Source organism: Hordeum vulgare, chromosome 4H (genome assembly GCF_904849725.1).
Source record: "Hordeum vulgare subsp. vulgare chromosome 4H, MorexV3_pseudomolecules_assembly, whole genome shotgun sequence".
NCBI classification, from domain to species: Eukaryota; Viridiplantae; Streptophyta; class Magnoliopsida; order Poales; family Poaceae; genus Hordeum; species Hordeum vulgare.
Genome location: NC_058521.1, coordinates 154,881,346 through 154,895,857, shown reverse-complemented (window position 1 = coordinate 154,895,857; position 14,512 = coordinate 154,881,346). Strand labels below are relative to the sequence as shown.

At 45.5% G+C, this 14,512-nt stretch overlaps 3 protein-coding genes across 3 annotated transcripts; 1 reads left to right on the top strand and 2 right to left on the bottom strand.

Annotated features, from left to right (window-relative positions):
* Positions 1 to 998: 998 nt before the first annotated feature.
* Positions 999 to 2,211, top strand: LOC123448235 (tropinone reductase homolog At2g29290-like). The gene is made up of 2 exons (XM_045125065.1): positions 999 to 1,291; positions 1,379 to 2,211. Exons 1-2 carry the CDS (start codon positions 1,191 to 1,193, stop codon positions 2,106 to 2,108), a joined length of 831 nt encoding a protein of 276 aa, XP_044981000.1. The 5' UTR covers positions 999 to 1,190; the 3' UTR covers positions 2,109 to 2,211.
* Positions 2,212 to 2,297: 86 nt separating this feature from the next.
* Positions 2,298 to 9,015, bottom strand: LOC123448236 (very-long-chain aldehyde decarbonylase GL1-11). The gene is made up of 7 exons (XM_045125066.1): positions 8,858 to 9,015; positions 8,599 to 8,736; positions 3,771 to 3,916; positions 3,306 to 3,425; positions 3,004 to 3,216; positions 2,812 to 2,892; positions 2,298 to 2,727 (listed from the first exon to the last, which is right to left on the bottom strand). The coding sequence occupies exons 1-7, from the start codon at positions 8,888 to 8,890 to the stop codon at positions 2,658 to 2,660; spliced, it is 801 nt and encodes a 266-aa protein (XP_044981001.1). The 5' UTR covers positions 8,891 to 9,015; the 3' UTR covers positions 2,298 to 2,657.
* An 893-nt stretch (positions 9,016 to 9,908) lies between these two features.
* Positions 9,909 to 14,257, bottom strand: LOC123448237 (elongin-C). The gene is made up of 3 exons (XM_045125067.1): positions 13,976 to 14,257; positions 13,787 to 13,892; positions 9,909 to 10,333 (listed from the first exon to the last, which is right to left on the bottom strand). Exons 1-3 carry the CDS (start codon positions 14,148 to 14,150, stop codon positions 10,252 to 10,254), a joined length of 363 nt encoding a protein of 120 aa, XP_044981002.1. The 5' UTR covers positions 14,151 to 14,257; the 3' UTR covers positions 9,909 to 10,251.
* Between the last annotated feature and the right edge of the window lie 255 nt (positions 14,258 to 14,512).

Genomic DNA, 14,512 nt, shown 5'->3' with positions numbered 1-14,512 from the left:
AGGAGATTCAGATTGGGGGAAACCCCTTGGTCGGTCCTGGCCGGCCGCGCCGCCGACGACTCTCAAGGGCGCCGTTGTTCTTCTTGGAGACGTCGGTCTACGTCTGCTTCTCCAGTTCCTACCTCACTGCCTCTCGGGTGAAAACCCTAACTCCGGTGGGCGGCGACGGCGTCCTTGACGCCGTGACCTTCCTGAAGGCGCCGCCTTGAGGGCTGAGTGGTGGTGGGCACTGTGTGGGTCCTTGACGGTTGCTGGTGGTGGGCACTCCTTCGGGGAAAATCCTAACATTTGGCCTTACAGATCAGACGATGGCGGTACTGCGGTGTCGTTTCTCTCTTGGGAGCATCGTTTGTGGAGCAGTGCTGGATGACAGAGGCTGGAGATGGAGTGGCATCATCTTACCCGGAGATTTGGTGGATCTGTCAAGTCATGACTGGCCGACAGGTGCTACGCTGAGTCATGCCTGGTTGGCAGGGGCTACGCACGACAGTTCTTCAACAATCTTCGCATCTGGACGGATGAGCACAGGACGGTGGCGCTGTTTGGCGCCGTGGTGGCGTCGACGGATGTTCGAACTCGCAAAGATGATACGGATCTCTTTCTTGAAGATGGGTCAGTGGACCGATGATGATGACGGCTTCTAGCGTGTGCATGTGGTGTGTGTTTTAAGTCTGCTGCACCGACTGTTGGTCCCGATACGTTATGTGGATGGATTGGCGACAACACCGGTTTTAGATATGGGGAGTGAGAGCACTCCACATTATCGAGTCTGTAGGTGTGAATGGTGGCTTCGGGTGGTGTGATGTATATTTTTGTCAGACCTTGATGGAATAATTAATAAAAATGGATGTATGCATCGATTGATGCAGAGCCCGGAGGTTGAACCTCCTTTTCTAAAAAAATATATGAACATTTGCCAAAAGCAGTGAACAAAAAGCATGAGGCTGAGAGCATATGCATCGAAAAACAAGCGAGCAGTAGGCTGGGAGCATATGCATCGAAAATATCTATCTTCCTTGGAAGTGTGGGAACTTGGAGGGGATTCCAATACCAAAGTGTGGCAACTAAGCATGATGTGAAACAAGAGGAATGGGATGCAGGGTCATTGGGGCGATCGATCCATCACGCAAACATATATAACTGGCTAGTGATGCATCGTCGAGCAGTGGCTATAGCTGATATATCTACCGATGGCAGGTGTCACATGGGATTCTTCACAGGAGACGATGAGTCGCCGGTGGAGCCTCGCCGGCATGACGGCGCTCGTCACCGGAGGAACCAAGGGGATCGGGTATATTCATTCAGTTATGCTTCATTTCCTGGCTTTGCACAGTCGATTAATTAGTTGGTGCACGCATTGATCAATGGATTGACTTAGGCTTGCCATCGTGGAGGAGCTGGCCGGGCTGGGCGCCAAGGTGCACACCTGCGCACGCAACGCCGCCGGCCTGGACAAATGCCGGCGGCGATGGCAGAGCAAGGGCCTCCACCAGCTGGTCACCACCTCCGTCTGCGACGTCTCCGTGCGCGGCGACAGGGAGACCCTCGTCGGCACGGTCCGCGACCTCTTCCACGGCAAGCTCCACATCCTTGTCAACAACGCCGGGCAGTCCCTGTACAAGGCGGCCGCGGACACCACGCCGGAGGAGTATACCCGTCTCATGGCCACCAACCTCGACCCCTGCTTCCACCTCTCGCAGCTCGCGCACCCGCTGCTCCGGCAAGCCAGGGCCTCCTCCGTGCTGCTCATCTCCTCCGTCACCGGCTACATCGCCTACCCGGCGCTCTCGGTTTATTCACTCACCAAGGGGGCCATGCACCAGCTCGCCAGGAGCCTGGCCACCGAGTGGGCGACGCACGGCATCCGCGTTAACTGCGTCGCGCCGGGTGGCGTCGACACCGATATCTCCACCACCACGCTCGCCACCGACCCAACCATGGCGCGGAGGCTCGCCGACATGGAGACGGCACGGGTGCCCATGCGCCGCTTCGGCAAGCCCCACGAAGTCGCCGCCGTCGTCGCCTTCCTCTGCATGCCCGGCGCAGGGTACATCACGGGCCAGGTCATATGCGTCGATGGCGGACGCACAATAGCAGCCAAGCTATGACTTCTCCTCAACAACAAATATTATGATGATACAGAGGGAGTACTTGTAAATTGTAATCGTGAGAAGCTGCATCCAAGGCTACAAGCTAAGTTTTGCTTGATTATTAAGATGATTCAGATTGACAGTAATCACTTGCAACATGCTCCCAATGAAAAGTTTGCAAGCGAAATTGTTGCAAAACAAATAAAGTACAGATAAATCTCACCTCGGTTATTTACTTGACTTGCAAAACAACTAATCTGGCAAGTTATTGCTGCTTCAAATAGTTACTTCTGCCATGGGATCAAATAGTCCAAAACAAACCCCAACAGCACACAACAAATTTAATTCATCACAAATTATATAATAAGTTGGCCTACACAAGACATGATCTCATCATGCTAGCAAATGTGGGAAAACAGAGACTCAACCACATGTACGATTGATGGCCCGTGCCTAGGATCAATCCCTCGTCGTCTCTCCTCCCATGAAGACAATGTTATCACCAATACAGGAGATCGAAAACTAGTTCTGATGAGTTGACTCAGAAAAGAGAGTAGCTTCCACAATTTACAAATGCTTCCCTTCTTCCCCTTCCATGGCTTTTGTCTTGCGATAACCCTTATCTGTGCCAAACAACCTAACGCAACAATAAGATTAAAAGGATGCATGTCATATAAAAGGGAGAGAGCTTACCACGCATATTCAACACAAGTATACTCACCAGTCCATGTAAACAAAAGTAGAGGCGTAGTTCCCTGACTTGGTGTAGAGCACACGATGATGGTAGTCATGGAAGTCAGAGCTGCTCATGAGAAAATATTCACAACTCAGTTAAAGGCAACCTATCAAATGGAAAAATACAACCTATCAAATATTCACAACTCATCATGTTTGCAAATTCTAGTTTACTTACCCTCCATACAGTGGCAGGAAGTTTGATGGGCTCCAAGGGAAGTGATATCCACTGTGAGCTTCCACCGTCTCTAACACCCTCAAAACCATCCACAGCCATAGGGTGAACAAGTGAGGGCCAGTCAGAGCAGGGCCAACAACCGTGGCAAATCCCAGGAACAATATTTCAGCAGGGTGTGCATATTCCGAAGTTAGGCCGAATGGTGTAGCATATCTGCTCCCATTTTGTCGTCTTAAATATTAGAATGGTAACGAACTAATGTGGTAATACCAAATACGGGTTAATAAAGATACATCACTTACTCATGGTGGACACTGTGGACATGCTTGTATAGCCATTTGGTATGCAGAGCCCTGTGCCCCCAATAGAATATGAAATCTTCGAGTATAAAATAAAAAAGAACTTGAGATACAATTACCGTCCTGCATAAGGTAGCATTAGCAAGTTAAACAATTTCCAGTTCCACTTGAGCCTTTGGTTATCCTGCCGCTTTCATATGTACATTCTCAAATTATACTTTTTTGAGGTATGCTGCAGTAACCCCCCCTCACAAAACGTAGAAGGGGGAATGTATACCCACCTCATATTGTACACTACAGGCCGTCGTACGTATATAATACGAGGTGGGTACAATGCGAGGTACGTACGACGGCCTGTAATATACAATATGAGGTGGGTATACATTTCTCCTTCTACGTTTTGTGGAAAGGGGGGGGGGTCTAATGAAGCAAAAGTGTTGGACTTAAGAAGGAAATAGAATTTAATACCAGTGTGGCAGAGGAAGAGAGCTCCTCAGCCCCATGAACTTAAAGGCAGGATAGGAGAAAATCATGACTGGCAAATTCACACAGACATGGTAGAGAATGAGCCGCATGACACATCTGTTCTGGTAAGCAGGAGCGTTGCTCTTCTTCTGCAAACATGCGCATACTTCTTGTTCAGGAAACCAGTTACATAAGCAAGGTACATACAAATGTTCACTGAATTAAATAGCTCCAATGAATGAAATACTTCATCACAGAAAAACAAAAAAATATGAATTAAACTAGTTCACACTGGAAAGCAGAAACAGGGAACAAAATTAGTAACATGCATTCCAAGATAGATTCCTCAGAGGGAAGTAAATTTGATGCGGACATCGGTAAAAGATTTAGCCCACACAAACTGGGACAAGCCCAATCACATGCATGCTTCTTAAGAGCCAGGATGATATGTTGTTTCCATTACTAAAACCAAACAAAAGCATAACAGGCTCTCTTACAGAAAACTCTTTACTTTTTTAAGAGAAAAGAACAAGGCACCGACTACAAACATTTCCTTACAGCTCGAAACAAACAGAGGCTGAGTTTCCCTGAATGATGTCAATTTAGTTTATTAGGGTAAATTTAGTCCAATCAAAATGTAGATTGTGTTATATAGAGCACAACACAACATACCTCCATTCAGAATATTATATTACAAAACTAATGTTCTCAGCGAGAAGAATTAGCTGTAAAACTAGTCACACAGTATGTCCTCCAGTTTGGCTAGCACAAAAAAGATACAGTAAGGATTGTCCAAATTTGCAGAAGGACAATTGTTATATTCAAAATCAGCGTCATTTTCCTATTTACCAATAATGCAATTAGTATGACTAGCTAAATACCCATGTGTTGCAATGGGGGCAACTTTATTCTAGTGGTTCGATGTAAGAAAATTTTGATTAGGTTGAGATTGAGATATGTTGTTGGGAGGGAATCCATCTGCAAAGGTAAGGAAAGATATGATGTGACTGAGATTGTGTACATACAACTACGTGAATTGATTTCGTTGTTTGCTTGCAAGAGATTTCTTGCTATTGGTGATTTATTTGATTTATGTTGATTCCTTTGCAAGAGATTTCTTTCCCTAGAAACAAGGAGGTGGGGTCGGTTTGGAAATAAATTCATGGGGGTTATCACGTGGTTTGAAAAAAAAATCCGTTGATTGCTTTGGAAGGCATTTCTTTCCCAGAAACGAGGCAGTGGGGGCGGTTTGGAAATAAATTAATGGGGGTTATCGCGTGGTTTGGAAAAATAATGTTGAATGCTTTGCAAGCAATTTCTTTCCCCAGAAACAAGGAGGTGGGGCGGTTTGGAAAAAATAATGGGGGTTATCATGTGGTTTGGAAAACAAAACGATGGGAGGCATGGAAGCCAAACCAACAAACTTCCCTTTAATTGGTAGAGATACCTAGTAGCTTAACATAGCTCTAGCGTAATTACGCAAGCAATGTATGCTTTTAAATGATTTGCTACTATGGTGAGTAAAACAGGATTTGAACTATTATGCATCTTCAAGTATAGTCTAAGGCATTTGTTTTCATAAACTGCTGATAAAGATTATAACATCCAGGTTAATAGGACTGATAGACTACTCATATCAACAAGAATTCCTTCTTTTCCGGAAGCCCATCCGCAAGGATCCTCAAAGTTATGCGAGGACAAAGTGTGTAGGAAATACTAGTGTTGGTCCGTGGGGCAGGGGCGGATCCAGGCTCCAGGTACCCAGGGCACGAGGCCCAAACGCAGGGTATAGTGTAGCAGTTTACTGTAGATATCTGCTGCAGTGTACAATGGAGGGCCGGGGCGGCCCGCTGGGCTGGCTCCGCCCTGCCGTGGGGCCAGTATAGATCACAGTTGGTAGCCAGGTGTAGTGGCGTTATACCCTGTAGACAGCCCAGGTGCGTTACAAAGATGCAGTGTTTGACTCAGGAAAAGCTTAGCATTAAAGGACTCATGTTCCAAAGATTTGTTAGCTTGGAATTTTTATTTCTGTACATTAAAATATAACCTCGGGCAGGGAGTTATATTATGGTAAAATTATGCAATATTCAAGCAACGCTCCTGCATGCGCAGTGAAAACTTCTTTATGTCTATAGACGCAGGTTTAGCTGAGCCCTGTGAGGCTGTGACCCATGGGCTGTGCCATGTGACCCATGCACAGTGAAAACTTCTTTATGTCTAGAGACGCAGGTTTAGCTGAGCCCTGTGGCCCATGGGCTGTGCCACCATAGGGGCAAGCAGGGGTATCAGTCCTAGGTCTCCAGGTGCTAACTAGGGAAGCACACCTCCTCATACCCTTAGCTATGTTACCATGGAACGCCAAACGTAAGCTTTGATCTGCAGGTATGAAGGTGAAGTGGTGTATGTGATCCGCGTAAGGAAGGAGGGGAGGCCTGCTTGATTCATCGTAGGCCTGGGCCAATACATTATGCGTGCACAAAAAATGTCCACCACCAACTTCATTTACACTTGTGTCTACGCGGTATGTGCCAGACCAAAAAAGGCTGCAATCTTCTGTTCTTGCTAAGTCTTTGGCCAGCCCAAATCTCGACTCGCACCACACAATGCACCCCACAGCCACCACGCAGCCACATATTGAACTCACCAGCACCCACCAGCACCCTAAGATGGAATGAGAGGGACAAACAACAGTGATGGACAGAGGAGCTAGAGCTGAGTCGCGATTATAACAACAGTACGGAAGGCAATAGGGTGGACGCACCCAACTGACATCTAAATGCATACAAAAATGGTTACATGTTGCAACTAGGATCTTCCGTCGCCGGGTGCCAATGCCAGCAACTTTTATAACTTTATGTTTTATTGCATTTTATGTTTGGTAGTTGTATCACACAGATTTTGGCCATCTAGATCTATTTGGAATGTCAAATGAAGTTACATACAAACTTCAAACCTGGCTCCGCCACCGCTGACAAAGTGTTTGTCATCCCCATTATCATTGTCTCATCTGGCTTAATTTGGACACAAGGTGTGATATGTCACCATAAATTTCTTCTAATAGCAGAGGGCAGATATAGCTTCTTAAACAGGAGCATTGAAACCAACCGAAAATGAGTATTTCCTACTCTTGTATTGTTCATGTCAGTATCATACAACATGTCTGAATATGAATCTCTAAGAGGAAAACTAAAAAATAGTTTCTCAAATGGGAGCGCACAACATGGAACGAAAATGGGTGGTGTCTACTGTTGTTTGGTTCACCTCAATACCATACAATTGAAATAAATTAGATACATCACTTCCTTGATAGAGAACATTATGTGGAATACTTTTCAATAACCACAGACACACACCTAGCTGACCAAATGTATCCCAACCTTATTTTCCTTCTCCTCGGAAGACATTTCGATTTGGGTGTGAGGTGTAATTTTTTACTTTGGATCTCTAACAGCAAAAGCCAGAAACAGTTCTTTAAAAGTCAGAAATAGTTTCTTAAATAGGAGCAAATAACGTGAAACGAAAACAGCTGATGCCTAGTGTTGTTTGGTTCACCTCAGTACCATACAATTGAAATAACAGATACATCACTTTCTTGATAGAGAAAGTTATGTAAAAGACTTTTCGATGACCACACACACGCCTAGCCGACTAAATGTATCCCATCCTTATTCTCTGTTTCCTCAGAAGACATTTTGATTTGGGTGTGAGGTGTATTTTTTTTTTTAATCTCTGACAGCAAAAGTCAGAAATATCTCCTTCAACGACAGAAATAGTTTCTTAAATAGGAGCAAAGAACGTGAAATGAAAACAGCTGGTTCCTGGTGTTGTTAGGTTCATATAGTATCATATCGAAATAAATCAGATACATTTCTTCCTTGCTTGGGCTGTCTTACTTGCCATAATGGAGAAAGTTATGTAAGAGAAAAACATCCATTAACAGCTTAGAAGAAGGTTTGGGTACCTTCCCTGTCTATCCCCGCGTTATCTCTTTTAACAGTTCCCCGCCATGTGTGGTACACATGCATTTCACATGGAAGATGGACCTATATATGTCTATCTAGTGGAGGGATCAATCAAGAAGCGTGTGACGTAGTTAAGAGCAGACCTGCATCTTGTATCTCATTACTTGGGCATTTGTTGGTCCTGATGATGCAGGGATTGATTCCCAGAGTGCTTAGAATTAAAGCATTCCAAAGTCCAAGGATTTTTTCAGCTTGCAACTTTAATTTTCATATTTTGAAATCATAACCTCGGGGCAGGAATTTATTATAGCTTGATCAAGAAATACAAGGTTTAAGTATTAGTGCAGCATCTACAGTGAAAATCCATAAGTCTTTCGATGCATGTTTAGCTGAGCCCTGTCACCAGTGTTTCTCATCCTTATTTTCCTTCTCCGGGCAGTTTCATTTGGACGCAAGGCACCATGTATCACTTTATTAAACTCTAATAGCATGAGGCAGAAATAGTTTCTTGAAACTGTAGCGAAGAGAGCCAAACGAAAATGAGTGTTGCCTACTCATGCTTGGTTCATAATATCAGTACACACAATATAAAGAAAGCAGACGCATCCCTTTCTGGTTCGGCTGTCTTACTCGTCGGTCTTGCTTGTCATGATAGGGAAAGTTTTTTTTACAAAAGGAGAAAAAGAAAAGCATCCAAACATAGGTTGCAAAAAAAGGTTTGGTTATCTTCCCTGACTGTTCTCCAACCATGTTGTCGCGAAATTTCGAAGATATACACACGCATTTGACGTGCAAGATGGTCCTAGACACGTCTATATAGTGGACGGATCAAATCAATCAAGAAGCGTGCGAGATAAGTAGGAACAGACCTGGATCTTGTACTTGGCGAAGAGTCCGAAGCGCTCGAAGAGGAGGGAGGGGAAGCCGGAGAGGAAGAAGACACTCTCGTGGAGGACGAAGGTGACGACGGTGGCCAGCTGGAACTCGCTGAAGTTGGTGATCAGCCACTGCATTCGTTGATCCCGACGACAAGGCCGGAGACGGCGACCGAAGGGAGAGGAGGAGATCCGTCAAGATCGGCACGTATAGCGGGGAGGGGAGACAGAGATCGGAAGGATAGGCGCGTACCTCCCAGGCGGAGTCGAGGGGGGTGGCCGCCATTGCTGGGTGGCCGGCGGCGGATGGCAGGAGGAGGGGGGAAGAATCTTTCTCGGTGCTGTATGTTGTATCTGGCTGGCTGGCCGCCCTTGGAGCTTTCCTCCTCCGCCTCCTCTGCTCGCTTCCTCCTGGCTGAATATATGTGTTGGTTCTGTGTGTCACTCGGTCATCACACCCGGACTAGATGCGTCCACGTGTGTGTGTGTGGTTTTCCGCCCCCTTCGACTCATTTCCTTTTCCTTTTTTTCCCTTATAAAAATGCATGCTTGCAGATAAGACTCAACTAATTCCGCAAGCATTAATTCATGACTACTTCAGTTTGTATCGTTGTACTCCCTTCATTTCAAAATACAAGTTTTTTTAGAGGTTTCAATAAAGTGCTTGGGATATGTCATAAAGATTCACCAGAAGTACAAACATCCCATATACTGTACATAATAAAGTTTTGACCAAGGACACTGGACCATCGAATGACCACTCCCAGAGAGAGAATTTGTGATGGGTTTTCTTGGCTAGATCCGAGGGCTAGGATAAGGATGAGGATAGATCTGATGGTGTGATGTCGTTTATGTTTTTTTTATTTTTAAGAAGGCGTCTGGTATGTTTTTGTGGATCTCATGCTGATGCAGCCACATCACATTTCCAATCATGTGTTTTTTGTGTGTTGCCGCATCGACATCAAATGTTATGACAAAACTACTATCACAAGGAAGAACTGGTCAGATCACTATCATACCCATGACAGCAAGAACTACTATGAAACGCAACAAGTATTAATAACGTTGGATGAGAGTCGTAGCAGCCGGCCCAGGTCACAACGTCCTGCGCTGGCTAATGGTCGATGGAATCCGGTTGCATCACTTGCGTGGAATCTTTGTGTGTGTGATGTATAGAAAACAAGCGACATGTGCCCAGCTGATCACAGTCCAATACAGCAGATGATACAGCTGATAAGATCTGGTCGCGCTTCACTTCTGAGTTTTGGTTGATATATCAACAAGATCTGATCCCGGCCAAGCTGTTAGGTCCAGTAACGACAGATTCCTGCTGATAACTGTGCAATACATCCATCGCAATTCGCAAGCAACCTTACTACTCCCTCCGTTCCTGCAAGTCTTTTTAAAGGTTTCACTAATGGACTATATACGGATGTATATAGACATACTTTAAAATGTATATTCATTCATTTTGCTTCATATGTAGACCCCTAGTGAAATCTTTTAAAAGACTTATATTTAGGAACCGAGGGAGTAGTTTACTATTATTACAAGACAAGGCAAGCACAATGGTGGAACATCACGTTTTCTACTAAGTGAACCCAAATGGACGATGGATTCATCATGTCAACCATGAAGTTTTCCAGGCTAAGTGTCGAGGTAGTTTGCGGCCATCATCAGCTCCAGGGTTATTTCTGGCTCGATCGGGAACTCCGCCGTCTCTTTCCCACTACAAACAAAACAACAGAGTCGTCAAACAAACGCAACGGATGCGATATGCAAACATCGCATTCACTGCTAGTCCAACTAAACACACCACTTAATACAAAGCCTATCAGTACACTGCTTCTGTTTCTTATGCAAGGCGTATTTTCACTACCCAAAGTAAGGGTGGAATCTGCAATATATGTGAAAACACACCAAATTCTCTTGTACTGACGAAAAAATCTCATCTCCTCTACACACGAAATGACAACATGCAGCAACCAACCCGTGGTTGGATGGTTAGGAGGATTGTGGTATCCGCTGCCCACCAGAGTTCAAGTCCCAGACTTGACGTTGGTGCTTGCATTTTCCTGGATTTATTCCAGGTCTTCCGGCGATGTGCTTTCAGTGGGAGGAGACATTCCCGTCGACAACGAAAGCGTCAGTGGCGACTTCGTCAATCTCAAGATGATGTGCCGGCTTAGTCTCTCGAAGATGCTCATAGGGGTAGGGTGTGCGTGCGTGCGTTCATAGGGGTGAGTGTATGCTCGTGTATGTGAGCGACTTCGATTGTACTCTGCTCAAAAAATGACAACATGCAATTTTCATCAAAATCCCATTTGAACCAGGTACAAGGACCATGCGTTCTACTCTAACCAAGGAGAAAAAAAGGGCTAGGCGTTAATTGTGTGTTTTGCCAGCATATCTTGCCTAAGCACATGCCTAGCATTATTAAGCGCTAGGCATTCTGATGTCAAAAAAAAGGTAGGCATTCTATTGTCGCCTAGCGCCTAAGCACACCTTTTTTCACTGACTCTAACTCAAGTAACAGTTAGCCTGGACAGCAAGAGTAAAATAAAACCTAAGTGCCTTATAATCGGACAAAAGACTTAGGACTCGACTGAAGTTACCCTGACAAATTGTGGATTAAAAATTAAGAGGACCTACCAAGACCTAAGGTAGAAAACATTTAAGGTTATATTGCACAGTTATTGAGTTATATCATTTCATGAACAACTATTATTTAAACAAGATTTTCAGGTTTTAATGTTTCACACTCAAATTGGTACAACATAGAGTAGCTAGGTGGTAGGAACCATATGGTATTTGTAGCTTGATGCAAAATCTGCATGTGTTGTTGGCTTGTCGTCATTGTTGTACCAGTGTATAAGAGGTGACTTCACACAAATGAGACAGAGCATGTGACCTTGTTCCAGAGCAAAAAATGATTCTTACTCAAATGGACACACGAATGGAGAAGTTGTTCACAAAAGCAGTAAGCAATTAGGAAGGCTTAAGAGTTAGAAAACATCATATTACACACAGTTAAATTCTTGCTTTGCCACCACAAATGACAAAATGATCCAAAAAGTCAAATTTTAGCTTACAGTGAAAATAACATAAAAAATCCTCAGATATATGCATGACCAGTAACCCACTAATAAAACAGGAAAGATAAATAACAGCACAAGCAATGAAACAGAAAAGGAAGTCCATAATATATGGACAACTCATGTGCATGATATATAATACGGTCTAAGAGCATCTCTAGAAGACCCCGCAAACTGGGCCATCCGATATAATAACAGCCGATTTGCGGGATGAAGCCCGTATATCCGTCCCGAATAGATCCCCCAAATCCAGCTGTCCCGGTTTTTTTGTGGGATCCCGAATCCACGAGCCCATTTCCTCCATATCTACGGGACTTCACCCGATTTTGCCGGGGCCCCTTTCCATTAGCGCGAACTCATTTCCACCGGCTTCAGTTCCCGCCTGCCTCCCGCGCCGCCACCGCCTCCAAACCCGCATCCGACCTCGCCGTCCGGCCTCGCGGCGCCAGAATTCAGCCAGATGGAGTACCCCCGCCCCAGGGTGCCCCATACCATGCGCCGCCGCAGCCTCCACCGCCACCGCCGCCAAGGGCGCGGGCGGGAGGAAGAAGAACCCCTCCACCGGCCCGGCCGGTGCGCGGGCGAAGGCACCAAGGAAGAAGGCGATCGCGACAAGGGGACGGGCTCGTCCTACGCCATATGCCGACAACGGCATCCACATTCACGGCGAAGCCGCCGGCCACGCCTACAATGTGTTCGATGAAACAGCCGGGAGGTATAAACTAGTGATGTATATATATGAAGATGAACTAGATATGCACTAGTGATGATGAACTTGTCAATATTTGGCCTATGATTCGGGACCGCGAGCCCTCCGATGCGGAACGGATCCCGTAAACGCGTCCCGCTAGACATTTGCGGGACGCGTTCATGGGATATGTTCCGCCGGAGCGCTCATGGCACCGTAAAAAAAATTGCAGGCCGCCCGGTTGTGGGATCTGCTAGAGATGCTCTAAGGTAAATGCCTAGATGGTAAACATTCTGAAATCTGTTATTTGAAAGTTGTGCGATGTATTCCACAAAACACCTAGCGTGCCAATTTGTAAGAAAGAAATAATTGACTTGGATGCTGGAATATAAGATTAACATGCTTCATAAGTTTTAACCACAGAACAAGTTTGATGAACCATAAAAGAAGAGAAGGAATACATGGGAACCGTTCAATTGGTTCTGCTCCTAAATACTGTAAACAAAACATATAGAGAATTTTTCTCAAATTTCTGAAAAGAAGTCATAGAAAGTTATTATTTCCTCTTTTATAAAAAAACTAAGGGCATCTCCAATGCAGACCCCTACTCCTCCCCATATGTCGAACCGGACTGTCGAGGCAAAAAAAATCCCATGAACGTAATCCCCTACTTCTGCCCGGACATGTCTGGACGTCTGCAATCCCAATTCCAGCCCCAAACTGAGGGGCGAAGTAGGGGAGTCCCGACATGTCCACGGGCACCGCCAACTCCGCATAGGACCACTCCGACCTCACCACAAACCCACCTTTTCCTCTTTTCCCCTTCTATGTCCTCTCTCCATTGGACAAAGGGGCGGACAATTGAGGGATGCCGTTGGATTACCTGGTAAAATGGGGCAGTCCCTTTGATGTTTGCCATTGGAGACACCCTAAGCATTTAATTCGGTTCATTTAAGCAAACAATAGGTAACCTTGTTCAGACACAAATATGCTTCTAGGTCATCACACTTATTCTGGAGTTGAGAATATTTACACACGAAACATTTTAACAAGATAAACAAAAGAAACCTGCAACATACATTGAATGGGAGCCAGGCAGGCCGTATGATTGTTGGGACTTAGTTCGAGCAATTGATAAACAGATAAATAGAACAGGACGATGGTTGGGACTCAGGAGGACCAACAAGCAAACCACAGGCACCTAGTCTGATTGTTTCACGGCCTTGCTTGCACATACAGAGTTATCGAATTGGGGCTGATGTATCGGCACTACCTAGGGTGAGCAGTTAAGCAAATTTATCCCCGAAACAAAAATTAAGCTATTTGATAATCTGGACGTACAGAGGGCAAAAGGCGAATCTCTCTTCTTTTTTTTTTTTTTTTTGAGGAAGGGATTTACCTGGCGTAGTGGAGCGACCAGTAGAAGTACTGGCAGATCTTCTCTAGGATCGCGGTGCTGATCTCCGGGAACCTCACCTCGCCCTCGCGCGTCTCCGCGAAGCCACCTTAACGCGCATCGATTTCAATTCGATTAGTTAGTAATACCAATCGATCGATGGACGGATGGAACAGAGGGTAGGAAGGATACCAGGTGAGGTGAGCATGTTCCTAAGGGTGTTGGAGACCATGGCTGCCTTCTTGTCGATGACGAACTCGAAACCCTCGGCGCTAATCAGCTTCACCACGCCAACCATGTCGCCCTCTTCCTCATTCTCCTCCTTGTGCTGCGCCGACGCCGCGGCCTCGCCTCCTTTCCCCATCATCACGGCCTGAATCTCTTCCCTCGCTAAAGCTTGGATGAGAGGCGACGACACCACGAAGGAGAGAGAGATAGAGAGAGAGAGAGGAAGAACAACAAACCGATGAAAGTAAAAAAAAATCGTGGGCTTCTACCTTGTAGTTTGTGACAGCCCACCTGCCGTTCCCCAGGCCCAGGCAAGGCCCCAATAATAAACTGGCTGGCCCGACAACATGTTTGGCTCAATGGCCCGTGTATTATTTAGCTAATTATTGGGCTGTTTTGAGCCTACATCCTACCTATTCGGTTGTTTTGGACATATATGTTGTACAAAAATAAAAAGAAAAAGAAAAAAATTAAATGAGTCGTGGCGAGCTAGCATTATTA

Bases quoted from the DNA above. Each gene is read 5' to 3' on its own strand.
- LOC123448235 (XM_045125065.1), top strand. From the start codon at position 1,191: ATGGCAGGTGTCACATGGGATTCTTCACAGGAGACGATGAGTCGCCGG. The intron at 1,292-1,378 runs GTATATTCATTC...GGATTGACTTAG, and splicing joins GGAGGAACCAAGGGGATCGG to GCTTGCCATCGTGGAGGAGC.
- LOC123448236 (XM_045125066.1), bottom strand. From the start codon at position 8,890: ATGGCGGCCACCCCCCTCGACTCCGCCTGGGAG. The intron at 3,917-8,598 runs GTCTGTTCCTAC...GCATGTTTGCAG, and splicing joins TCGCCAAGTACAAGATCCAG to AAGAAGAGCAACGCTCCTGC. The intron at 3,426-3,770 runs GTATTAAATTCT...TACCTTATGCAG, and splicing joins TCTCTTCCTCTGCCACACTG to GACGGTAATTGTATCTCAAG.
- LOC123448237 (XM_045125067.1), bottom strand. From the start codon at position 14,150: ATGATGGGGAAAGGAGGCGAGGCCGCGGCGTCGGCGCAGCACAAGGAG. The intron at 13,893-13,975 runs GTATCCTTCCTA...ATGCGCGTTAAG, and splicing joins GAACATGCTCACCTCACCTG to GTGGCTTCGCGGAGACGCGC. The intron at 10,334-13,786 runs GTAAATCCCTTC...TTTTGTTTGTAG, and splicing joins TGGTCGCTCCACTACGCCAG to TGGGAAAGAGACGGCGGAGT.